The 13,415-nt window shown below is 41.5% G+C and overlaps 1 protein-coding gene across 2 annotated transcripts in view; it reads left to right on the forward strand.

The window, feature by feature from the left end:
* Positions 1-13,193, forward strand: part of CCDC92 (coiled-coil domain containing 92) — a 343,506-nt gene extending 330,313 nt beyond the window's left edge. For both annotated transcript variants that reach the window (XM_086942899.1, XM_086942900.1), the window contains exon 4: positions 11,685-13,193. In XM_086942899.1, the coding sequence (XP_086799025.1) occupies positions 11,685-12,457 (773 nt within the window). In that variant the 3' untranslated portion in view covers positions 12,458-13,193. The remainder of the gene's footprint in view (positions 1-11,684) is intronic.
* Positions 13,194-13,415: the final 222 nt, after the last annotated feature.

A 13,415-nucleotide genomic window follows, 5' to 3' on the forward strand; every position in this document is an offset into this window, starting at 1 on the left:
TTGAGAGGTTGGGGAGCACACCTGCAAGACCTAGAGATTCAGGGCCTTTGGTCTCCTCAAGAGGCAAAACTTCACATCAATCTCTTAGAATTGAAAGCGGTCTTTCTGGGCCTTCAGGCTTTCCTTCCCAGAATCCAGGGTTCATCGGTCTTAGTGAGAACAGACAGCATAACAACAATGTTTTATCTATGCAAGCAGGGTGGCACGAGATCGAAACCTCTATCGATTCAAGCACAGAGAATCTGGAACTAGCTATTGCGTCAGAACATAACGCTGCAAGTGGAACATGTTCCAGGAATAGACAACACAAGGGCGGATCTGTTAAGCAGGTCACCAGACATTTGCCATGAGTGGGAACTATGCCAAGTCGAGCTAGAGCGGATTTTCAGCATGTGGGGCAGGCCGAGCCTGGACCTGTTTGCAACTCAGAGCAACAAAAAGTGCAGACATTACGCCAGTAGGTTCCCTCAGCAAGGTTCGAGAGGGAATGCTCTTCACCTCCGATGGACAGGGATGTTTGCCTATGCCTTCCCTCCTTTTCCCCTAATTCCCAGATTACTGAGGAAAATGAGAGCAGAACCTTGCCAGATAATACTAATAGCCCCAGCCTGGCCGAGGCAGTTTTGGTATATGGAGCTTCTACAAATGTCGGTGGAACCAAAGATACACTTTCCAATAACCAAGGATTTGATTTCCATGAACGGGGGCCAAGTTCTTCATCCACAATTGACCTCTCTAAAATTGTCGGCATGGAACCTTTTGAGCACGAATTCCAGTCATTAGTTATTCCTCCGGAATGCCGTGAAATATTGCAAAGTGCCACAGCGCTGTCTACCAACAAGACATATACTGCAAAATGGAAGCGATTTTGTAATTGGTGTGTTGCTAATGCAGTGCATCCCTTGTCGTCCTCTGCTGAGCAAATTCTTCCTTATTTACTGCATTTAGCCAGAACAGGGCTTGCGCACTCATCTATTAAGGTCCATCTAGCAGCAATTTCCAGATACATAAAATCTCCAGGATGCCCATCTTTGTGGTTCAACAGACTAATCAAGGAGTTCTTAAAAGGGTTGTTCAGAAAGTTTCCTCCTGTTAAGCGTCCTCCACCTTCATGGCAGCTTAACACAGTCTTGTCACAACTTATGAAAGCTCCGTTCGAGCCCATCCACAAATGGGAACTGCAATTCTTGTCATGGAAGGTAGCATTACTGCTGGCGCTCACATCAGCCAGAAGAGTGAGCGTGATCCAAGCTTTTTCTATTTTGGACCCCTTTTATACAATTCAGGCCAGATAAAGTGATGCTAAGAACTAACCCAAAATTTGTGCCTAAAATACCCTCTTAATTTCATCTAAATGAACTTGTGATCCTGCCTACATATTTTAAAAATCCTTCCACAGCGGCTGAAAAAGTTCTACATACTTTGGATATTGGCAGATGCCTAAAAGTTTACATTAAGAAGACAAAAGATTTTCGCAAATCAAACCAACTGTTTGTTGCTTACTCGGGGCCCAGAAAAGGTCTGGCCCTGTCACGTTCCTCCATTTCCAGATGGATTGCATCCACAATTGTCTTTTGTCACGAGAAAGCAGGAAGGCCTCTCGACATGAAAGTCCGTGCCCATGATACACGGAAAATGGCGACGTCTTCTGCATTGCTAGCAGGAGTACCCCTTCCAGACATATGTAGAGCAGCAACCTGGTCGACTGCTCATACATTCACCAAACATTACTGTCTGGACACGGAATGGAAAGCAGATGCAGCAGTGGGACAGGCAGTTCTGCGACATCTCTTTAAATAAGGTACATGTTTATGAATTGTATTCTACTAATTTTTTCTATGTGATATGTTTTTTCTCTTTACGCTAATAATTATAATGGCAAAGTTTGATTGCTCATTCCTTTGGATTTGTAATAAGTTCTTTTTAATAGAAGCAATTTATGGCACACAGCCCCGGGAAAGGAAAGAGGTCTAGCCTAGAAACGCTCTAACTACAAGGAATGCTATCTACTCTGATACAAGCATGTGAATCTATGAAAGATTGAATACTGGAGTAAGAACTAGTTACTTACCTGTACACTATGGTTCTCCAGTATTATCTTTCATAGATTCACATGCGCCCGCCCGCCTCCCCGTTTCCATTAGGTAGACCACCTTTTATCTCTGGTTTCCTGCATAGTTCACCCTTGGGCGGTAGGAAATCTGAGGTATGGTGGCCCTGCTGGTAATGGTGAAGGCTGGGGCTGGCTGCTGATTGGCTGTAGTTTGGGCCACATAATGAGGAGGAGAGGTTACCCTCTGGTTTCACTACTCTATGGTTTCAGGCAGTGTTTTCTTCTACTGCTATGGTTATTATTTACCGGGAGACTCCCACTATGACGACGGGGAAGATACAAGCATGTGAATCTATGCAAGGTAATACTGGAGAACCATAGTGTACAGGTAAGTAACTAGTTCTTTCTCATGCTCCCCCCCCCCCCTCCGGAAGAGAACATTTGCCTGCGCTATGAAGCTTCTAAGTGGTTTTCAGCAGATCTGAAGGTTGTTAAACTTGGATTTTGGCAGGCTGAGCGCAAATGGAGTAACACTTATCTGCCTGAAAATAGAGAAGTCCTTATCCAAAATTCAAAAACGTACAAAAAAGTAATCTTGCTGGCAAAATCTACATTCTTTTCTAGCAAAATAATTAATTCAGAGAACAAGTCTAAGGCAATTTTTGAGACGGTAAGAGAACTATAAAACCCTGACAGACTCTTTGCACATAAGGACCCCACCCACAATCTATGTGATGAATTGATCCTTTCTTTTTTCTTAGGAGAAAATAAAAGTCATAAAAAACAACATCCCCCCTAGTACTCAAGTCTTCAACATACCATCAGAAGATAGAAATTCTACGTATCTTTCTGCTTTTCCAGCCATCAGCAACGGTGATAAAGTTTCACTGTATTATTTTGCACTTATCTTATATTGCTTCTAAAATCCATAACTCTGGTTACATATATCTGATTCCGTTCATTTTGGTGTCCAAAGTAAGATAGAAGCTGCTTTATTTTTATAAATTGTTGTCGGAATTCTTTTGAGTTGCATCAATTATTTATTGTCCATGTTGTTACTCTGAATTGCTTAACGCATGTTCCTCTAGTAAAGCCTGACTGCTCTTTGCTGCTCTACCAGGACCGAGCTACGGATTCATTATTGTGAATCCAGGGACCTTCATTTGGGTTTGTGAGCGTATTGCATAGTGAAGCCTAACTAGCTACACCACATAATACTCCACCTTCCTACAATGTAACATCTTAGGAAAAACTGGTGCTGAGGAGTCTAAAGACCAGGGGCCTTATTTATGAAGGCCTTGCGTCAGTTTTGCGCCGCCGGTGCGCCACTTTTTGTGACGCACCAGCGGTGTAAAAAATGCGCCTTGTTGCGCCATATTTAAAAAGTGACGCATCTAGGTAGATGCGTCACTTTTTAAACCCCTGCGCCACATTATACCTGCGTCAGGTATAATGTATACAGAGGGGGCGTTCCCCCGCAAAAAGCCTCGTAATAGTGACGCAGTGAAATCTATGAGATTTCACTGCGTCACTTTTAGGACGCTGTTGCGTCAAAATCTTGCGCCTGCCTCACAGCAGGCGTAAGACTGACGCAAGCCCTTTCACATGGGGTTATCACCATGTCGAAGGACGCATTGCTGGAGTTGCGTCACTTTTGTGACACACTTCAGCAATGCGTCACTTTTGCGCTTACAGATACGTCAGAAATACTGACGTATCTGTAACTCCTTGCGACATGATGCGTCATACATTAAATATGACGCATCGGGAATGTCGCAAGGAGTGCGCAGTGAAAAGTGACGCATCGCTGTTTTCACGCAGCGATGCGTCACTTTTCATAAATGAGGCCGTGCGTCACTTTTACGCCGCTGGTGCGTCACTTTTTGTGACGCACCAGCAGCGTAAAAAATGTGCCTTGTTGCACCATATTTACAAAGTGACGCATCTCGGTAGATGCGTCACTTTGTAAAACCCTGTGCTACATTATAGCTACGCCAGGTATAATGTATGCAGGGGGGCGTTCGGACGCAAGACAGGCTCATAGAAGTGACGCAGTGAAATCTATAAGATTTCACTGCGCCACTTCTAGGACACAAATGCATCAATTTATTACGCCTGCCTCATAGCAGGCGTAAGACTGACGCAGGCCCTTTCACATGGGGCTTGCCCCATGTGAAAGGACACATTGCTGGAGTTGCGTCACTTTTGTGACACACTCCAGCAATGCGTCACTTTTGCGCCATACAGGTACGTCAGAAATACTGACGTATCTGTAACTCCTTGCGCCATGATGCGTCATACTGTAAATATGACGCATCATTGGTCTCGCAAGGAGTGCGCAGTGAAAAGTGACGCATCGCTGTTTTCATGCTGCGATGCGTCACTTTTCATAAATGAAGCCCCATGAGAGTAGAAAGTCAATGCCAAGGATTTAATGGAGCAGCAGAAAGTAGATGTGGTCAGGTCCTGTTGACCCTGTTAAGGAATTTGGCCAAAATCTGAAAGAATCATGCATGTGTTAAAATAAATCTCATCTCTCCTGAACAAATTGCTTTGTATAGGAACATGTTGTGTCATACAGTTCACAACATATTTGTTGTCCATTGCAGTCATTGATGCCCTCAGAAACTGCTGATTACTTTCATCTGGAACCAGAGTTTCTTTGTTAAAACGGACCGCCAAAGACTCCAACAATAAAAGCGTTTCCTTCTGAGCACTTATTCTTGCCCTAAGTCGTAGCACGTTGCGTGGACAGCCATACTTATTATTTCTGTTTTTCAAGATGAAGTCTAGTGACTGCTTTGACTTGCTCTTCTACACAGGGACCTTCAAGTAGTTTCAGAGTTCATTACAGGGAGAACAGGGTATAGCAAGTAGCATTTGAGGAAATGACTGTCACAGGCTTTGTGAGAATCATCACTGCAAATTGGAGGCAATGAAGAAAACATGCCAGATTTTAAACTGGTGTACATTGTTGCAGCTTTAAAGGAAAAAAGAAGAGGGAGAACAAGCACAACAAAATAAGCAGTTCATAGAAAGCCTGTTTGTGACTATAATCAATGAATTCCCCTCCAAAGATGACAAACCTAGAGATGGCAGCAAAAAGCAACTTCTCATTTCAGCCCAAAAATAAACTTAGCAGACGAGCAGGTTTGGAATCTGGAGACTAATACAACTTTTCCTAGCTTTAGTGAAGGAAAGTCAAGATTTTATTAAAGAAACGGACGCAAATATTATACTATTTTTTCTTGCTTTAATCCCAATAGCAGCAAAGTTTTTTTGTTGATAATCAAGTTTATTGATTTTACAAATTGCAACAAAGGAAAATAATACCAGCTCTTAGTACAGTGGTCATTGCATAACAGTGACAAAAAATAAATAAAACCCCAGCATATGCTGATCAACATATGAGTAGAAAGCAACATTGTCCGTACCCAAGTCCATAGGCGATCATCAGGAATCGTCTGTCTTCTACCATCCGACCCATTTGCCCCACACCCTTCGAAACTTTTTGGGACAGCCTAGGGCCACATACATTGGTCGCTCCTGCACTGTGCACCAATCTACCTCTCTGCGCCATCACGTCATGGAAGGAGCTGTCGGGTCCAACCAGAGAGCTGCAATATCCCGTTTAATCACCATCAATGCTTTAGTTAAACAAAGCTTCTCAGCTCTGGTCCCATCCAGTCCCTCAGTAATACCCAGAAGTATGGCCATCGGCTTCAAAGGAACCTCCCAAACCAGAACCTCCTTAAGTCCCCCTGTCACTAACTCCCAGTAACGCATGATTGTAGGACAGAGCCATATTATGTGATAAAAGTCAGCCTGGGGGCAACTACAGCAGGGACAGGAAGCATCTGGTCGGAGCCCAGCGCGATGTAGATGCAATGGCGTGAGGTAGGTTGCGTGTAAGTAGTATGTTTGACCTAATCGGAGCCACGATGAAGCTGTAACTGTTTTGAGGGCCATCAGTGGATCCCTCCAATCCGCGTCGTCTAGGGGGCCAAGCCAACCCTCCCACTTATCCCGGTGATGGGAGAGGGAGTTGGGGGTGTTATTCATGAGGGAACAATAGATGCAGGAAATCCCCCCTTTCCCCAGATTGCCAGTCATGACTGACCTGGGCTTCAGGTGGGCAATATTCGGGTAAGGAGGTCCCCTCTGAGATGTGGGTGTTGAGGGCGTGTGGCAGCTGTAGGTAACAGCAAAACTGGGAGGTGTGGAGGGAGAGTCTGGGCCAGCAAGTCTGGGATATCGCGTATGTGGCTCCCACCCCAGACATCCCCAAGTTGTGAAATCCCTATGAGATCCCAGGCTCTGAAACCAGAAAGAGCGGTGACGTCCTTGAGCACATTCCGCACCACAAAAGGGTATATTGGGTTAGTTTGCCACCAGTGGGTTGGCGCATGGAGGCCCGCCAGGCCAAAAGCACCCGGGCGTGACCTCAGCCAGAGCATGGGAGATAGCGATTCCATAGAGCATCCCCTGAATACTGGAGAAACCCAAGTTATGCAGCTCTAGGCGGTTTGCCGGGTCCGACTAGCCACCATTTATTTATTTATTTTTGTGTTTTATAGAGCGCGAACTTGACCAGTGAGGGTATCTGAGCACTTTACACGGTATACCTTGTTGAACAAACAAAATGTTTAAAGTGCAGAGACAAATAAGATCAACATGTATGGTTACAATCACCGTCAGAGTCAGTAACAGTAACAAAACAAAGGTCCCAAAGGTTCTCGTCGTGGGAAGTTGGTGATCTAGGAAAACGGTAGTAATAGAATAGTCCAGCACAATGTGGTGGTTGCAGGCAGGCCTTAGGTTTTGGTTTTCTTTTTAAACCAGTCATGCACCGTGAGTAGCTTAGTCGCCAAATAATATAAATGCAGATTCAACATTCCCAACCCACCGTCAAATGGCGTCAAACCATCCATCTCCCGGAACCAGGACCGTGAGAAGGAGAGGGGTGTGTTCTGAAGCATATAGAGAAATCGGGGCAGAATTATCATCTTAAAAAGGGCTATACTGCCCATAGGATTTAATGGCAATGTTTGCCATTTAAACAGCAAAGTTAATAACAATAAGACTAGGCTGGGAAGGAAAATAAGGAGAATGTATAGACGATTAAAATAAATTGTTCTGTGAATTTTGAAAGAAATACTAGTAGGAGTATAGTGTACTAAAGATATATTTAAAGCTCTAACATCAGTAATTCAGTTAAGTACTTTAAAGGTTGGAAATCATTATCTTGACAAAAAAGTTAAACATCCCATGTTTGATTATAGTTTAGATAGGAGGTTTAGAAAATTGTATTCTCTCCATAAGATGACAAATCAAAGGGTGCTTACCAACAGGGTTTCCATACACTTATATATCTTCCAGCTGAAAGGGCAGCTCTATAAGTATTTACTGTTCTGTATGTCCTCCTTAGGAAGCCAAAGAGGCAAAAAAATTAAAAGTCACATTGGCTGAAAAGGGATCTTAATTGCTGTCCATACCGCAGTTACTACAAGCCAGCCATGTATATTTGAAAAGTCGAGCTTGCAAGAAGGGTGTTACTAGTACCAACTAAGCTTGCTGGCGGCAGATTTTGGCTAAAACCTGGGCTATCATAATGAAAGGAGAAAAGGCATAGTTTAGGTGAACGTACCAGTCTTGAAGAAGAGCGTCTGTTGCTATAGCTTGAGAATCTGGTCTCTGGCTGTTGAAGTTGGGAAGATGGGTATTCAGATGGGATGTGAGCAAGTCAATTTACATGGTGCCAAATTACAAAGAAAGGCTTTTGATTACTGAAGGGTGCATACGCCAGTTGCTGGTGTCTTTGAGGTGTGGAGTACCAATCCGCTATAGTATTCAGTTTTTCCTAAAGATAGTCTGCTTGGACTGACAGGTTTTTTTTTTGTAGATAGAATTCCCAAAAACCTTTTGCCAGATTCGCTTAAGTTTTTGATGTTGTTGCTCCAAGTTTATTAATATACTTGACAACAGAAAGATTGTTCATTCTTAGAAGAATTGTAGAAATGAACTTGTATTTTGCAAATGTCTGAATTGCAAAGGAGCCTGCAAGCATCTCTAAACAATGTATGTGTAGTGAGGACTCCTTCTCTGATCATGCACCCCCAGTTGAGAGATTGCAACATCTTGAACCCCAACTTGTCTGACTTGCATTGGATTTTAAGACCAGATCTGGGGCCGTAGAATAATTGCTCTCCCGTTCCAGTCATCTCGATGGTCCCGTCACCATTGGAGTTTTGCTCTTGACTACTAGTCTAACTGAATAACATTTGAATAATGAAGGCCCTTGCAAAGATGTCAAATTTTTTGTCTCTGTAGAGCCCTGTAATGCAAAGGGCCCAGAAAATAATTTGGATGGAAGAGGCTAGAAGACCTAAAATCCTTGCAAGAGACCGAAGAGATATGATTGAAAGAATGAGTACTTGTTGAATTTTGTTTTTGATTTCATTGACCCTTTGTTGAGGAAGAAGGAAAGAGGAGTTGTTTGTGTCTATGAGGAAACCCAAGAACTTTGTTTGGGTTAAGGGAACGATAAAAGATTTTTTTCATGTTCACAAGACAACCAAGAGAGTGTACTTAAGTGGAGGCATGTCTTCAAATGACATAATAGAAGATCTTTGTTCTGAGCCATAAGAAGGTAATTGTCTAAATAAATCATTAGCCTTATTCTTTGAGCTCTCAGATGAGCCACCACATCTTCGTTATCATTATCTTTATAAATCACCATGGTACTGAAGAAAGACCGAAAGGAAGTGCTGTGAATTGATAGATAGTATCTGGCCATCAGCATGGAAGGCATTTTCCATGAAACGGATGAATAGGAATAGTGAAATAAGTGTCTTAGAGGTCTAACAGGCTATCCAGTCTCCCTCCAACAAGGTATCTCTGAGATGAAAGATGGTCTCCATCTTTAAATGATTGTAAACTACAAAATTGTTGAATGTTTTTAGATTTATCATGGGACGATACTTGTTTTTCTTCTGTGTTATACTGCAGAACCTTGTTGTGTGTACATTTGTTGTCTTGGCTGCCTTTTTTGAAAGGATAGAAAGAAGTCTATTTTGATCTTGGGAAAACTTTAAAGAAGGGTGAAGATTTGAATAGGGGCTTGATAAAGGTCTATGCATTAACCTTGAATCGTTTGTAGGACCAAGGGGTCTGCAGTAATCTAAAATGCTAACTGGCCTCCCACAAAACGAGGGCCAGAATTGAAATTTCTTACCTGAGTTCTGGATTCCACTTTGCTGGAAACCCTTTCTCCTGAAGCCTCTTCCCCTCGGAGGGTAGAAATAGGGTTTGTAATCTTGAGTGACTCTGTACGAGCCTCTGTAGAGATTACCTCAGTGGGAGACATAGCGGCCGGTAAAATGACTCATTCCTTCACTGGCCGTGCCAAAAATGTTCTGGAGAGAGAATTGAACTTTATCAATTGTAGCAAAAGTTGCCACATATTTACTAATTTCTTTGATATTGATAAAAGAGTCTCCAAAAAGTAATCCGTTGGCCTTCTTCTCTGGCATAAAGATTGCGTAATGTGGAGTCTATATTTAGTAAAAACTCTTAAGCCTCTCCTAGGATCTGACAGGGTTTGCATTACCCAATATGCATATTGCTCTTTGAGCCCAATTAGCAAGAGTTTCCGGTTCAATCTGTGAGCCTTCCAATCTAGCCTACTCAGCTAAATCCAATGTTCTAATTAATGGACCAGTTAAGTCTATCACCCTGTCCTGGCAGGTTGACCAGGCCCTGTCCCCCATTTTTAAGGGTCCTTACAAAATTAGAAAAGAATGAAAGCATGTTTGGGTGACAGTCTACAGCTGGAGTAGCAGTAACGTTATTTGGAAGAATAGGACGGGGACATTCTGAAAGTCATTTGTTTCTAGTACTTTTGTCCATAGGATGTCTCAAATGGAGAGAGACATACACCGCCACACGATCCTAAGGGGACAACTCTGTGTAATTGAGTTGCTGAATTAGCATAGAGTCAAACATTGGTGCCCCCCCCCATACAACCTAATACTGTCAACTCTGGTGTGTGAGAGGATTCGCCCATTTCAATCTGAATTTGTCTTCACCTTTTCTCAGGAGGCCCCTGCCAAACATTGTCTTGGTCGTCTACTTTATCCTGACCATCTGGATCCATAGCATCATCAGTATTCCTTAAATTGATATATTTAATTGAATAGAAACCTTATCTGCAGTATTAGAATCTTCACGGGTGACAGGAAATTTTGGAAGAACTCTTTTTTATTTAAGATAGATTGAACTGAAGAAATTGATTGTTACTTCCCCTTTTTTGAACTGGAAAAAATAATGTTTGGAATCACAGCTTCTAAATTGATTGAACTCTCTGACATAGAGGCTAAAACAGCTGGTTGCACCAAACCCTGAATAAAAGAATTCAAATTAGCGCGTAAAAGTTGAGCTTCCTCCTCATTGGTGTGATTAGAAGTGACTTTAGAAATTTTGTATTAAAAGTATAATAATAATGGATAAAAATATTACCACTTAAATTATTAACTAATACATATAATATGGATGGGAAGGCTAACAGTGTCACCAAGGTTTCTAATTTAAAAAAGTTAGAATTTGTTGCCATAGTGCAGCAGAAATTTGCTGAACTAAAGGCCTCTTTTTATTTCTATTAAACTGAGTCTAGTGGCAACTCACGCAGTAAAAAAAGAGGGCTTGTTCCTCACTGTTAAGAGTAATATTATTGGACTGAATGATTGCTTATTGGTTCTTCCTTTATGATTTAATCTTCTGGGTTTATCCCATGGACTCATGGGAACTGTAGTCTTATATTTTTTTACCTTACCTGCTATTGAGATTAAAGCAAGAAAAGATAGCATAATAGAAGCCTTCGGTCTTGTAGTAAAATGTCTTTTTTAAACTTAGTTCTGTGTTTTATTTTTCACTTCTGGGACTGAGCACATGTAACCATATTGTGTTTAATGAAGTGTGTGAAGTAAGTAACATTGTGGTGTTCGCTATGATGATCTAAACATGCAACACTTTTTGAAGACCCTTCTAAATATGTGCTAACAAACCTTAGTATTCGGGCTCTTAACAATACTGAGTAACATTTCCTGGGATACCGAGGTAAAAACGTTAATGTTAGAATAATGGGTTGATATCTGTTAATCAAACTGGGATAAAATTAGGAATTTTGAAAAATAAATAATTTTAGATCTACTTCATTGTGATAGAAGAGTGCTAATTAATCTTCAATTCAGTGGGTATGAACTGGATTAAAGTAAATGTGGCTAGTGTAGGCTAGATATCACTCTATAAGGGTGGTTATTTTACTGTTGGTGATAAATGATAGCTTTCACTTCATTATATTTGCCAGCGCTTTTATCCCTTCTGAATTAAGGCCTCTTATTCTTAAAGTATCCCAATAACTGAATGTCTAACTTTATTGTTCATGTTACTCAAGCTCCAATATTACTCTTACTGTTTCATAATAGTACTGACTGGAAAATTTGGAAAACAAATTGGTTATCTCCGGATTTCAGACCCTTTATTTACGTGGTCAGATATGCCACCTAATGCATCATCTGTAGCCATCAATGGCCTTGTGTGTTCTGTTTTTTATACAATTTGTTTGTCGTTTTAGGGAGTGGTTATTTAAGAAGCGAAGAGCTGAAAAGAAAATGTGAAGACCTTGAAGTTCAGCTACGAAACAAGGAAACCGAAAACAACGAGCTGCTGCAGGAACTCGAACAGAAAAATGCAATGATATTGGTCCTTGAAAACACAATCAAGGAAAGAGAAAAAAAGTATTTGGAAGAACTTAAAATAAAAAGCCATAAACTCAACATGCTGTCCAGTGAACTAGAACAGAGAGCGAGTACTATTGCATATTTGACATCTCAACTTCATGCCACCAAGAAAAAACTTATGAGTTCCAGCGGCACCTCAGATGGTACACCATCGGACACACCAGTACTGCCCAGCTATAAGCCAGCTCCGCCCAAAGAAAAACCCGAAACTCCAAGGCGCAGAATGAAAAAGAGCCTTTCAACACCACTGAACTCGGAAATTGCAGAGGTATATAGACTCGGCTCCGATGGCCGCAGAATACTTTTACGCGAGCCTGTGGATGCAATGCCAGATCCTACTCCATTTTTATTAGCCAGAGAATCAACAGAGGCACACCTAATAAAAGAAAGGCCATTAGTTATCCCTCCCATTGCTTCTGAGCGCAGTTCAGCTGGCCCGCACAGTCCTGCGAGAGAAAAGCACCAGAAGGCGCACATTGGTGTGGCCCACAGAATCCACCATGTTGCACCATCCCAGGGCCAGCCTGAGGTTGAAACATTAGCAGTTGACCAAGTAAATGGAGGCAAAGTTGTCAGGAAGCACTCGGGGACCGACCGAACTGTTTAAAATGCACCCTTATAAACTAGGTCATAATTTTGATTCCATGGTATGTTGAGTTTTATGCGCTCGATCCCAGATAGACTATGATATACTCTGCGTCTTGTTTCCTCCCATGCATGGCAACTATTTGCAGATATTTTATGAATAGATTCCTGTCCCCCTTTATGGACACAGTAGGTTTTAAATTACTCACTCAAATTCTAAATGCTGGGGTCAAACACAAGTGCATCTCTCTACCTGCTTGTAATACACCTACATCTAGTACCTACACATATCGACAAAAGCACTGGTCGCAGCTTGCACCATAGCTCTGTACATCTATATTAATATAAAGGAAGTATCAATGTATGTAATATTAAAGCAATATGTATAATCTGTTAGCATTTTAAGGTATCAGTGTTCTGGTCTCCATTCTCTATAAGCTGCTGCTTACAGTAGCTTTCCTTTGGGCAGAAATGAACACTTCCTTCAAAGAATACAGAAAAAAGACTACTGCGACGTGTACCTCAAAGTGTGTTGATATCTTTTTAACATTTAACCAAACAGTTTGCACAGCGCTATGTATTGCAGCCTTGCCTTACTTGGCTTTGCTTTAAAAAGCAATTGCTTGGTGAAAAATACATTTGGCGACAATATGTTAAGCATTTAAAATGAGGTATGAATGAGATCATATTTAAATTTTTGTTTTGAGGTACAGAAAACTATACAAAATATGCAAAATAAATAAAATGTGAGAAAACTATTTACACTGATAATTTCATTTTATTTGTGCATCTCGTCCCCTCCAATGCTGGAATTAAATGAAAAGGCCAGTAGTCTACAAGGCTCAGTTGCGGATTTTAGATATTCACTAGATAATTGATTTGTAACAAATCATATGATACTTTACAGGATTAATTTACAAAATAAGTATCAATATTTAAATTTGGTTTGCAGAATGCACGCAGGACCAAACTGCACACAT

The sequence above is a fragment of the Lissotriton vulgaris genome, chromosome 11, assembly GCF_964263255.1.
Source record: "Lissotriton vulgaris chromosome 11, aLisVul1.2, whole genome shotgun sequence".
Taxonomy (NCBI): Eukaryota; Metazoa; Chordata; class Amphibia; order Caudata; family Salamandridae; genus Lissotriton; species Lissotriton vulgaris.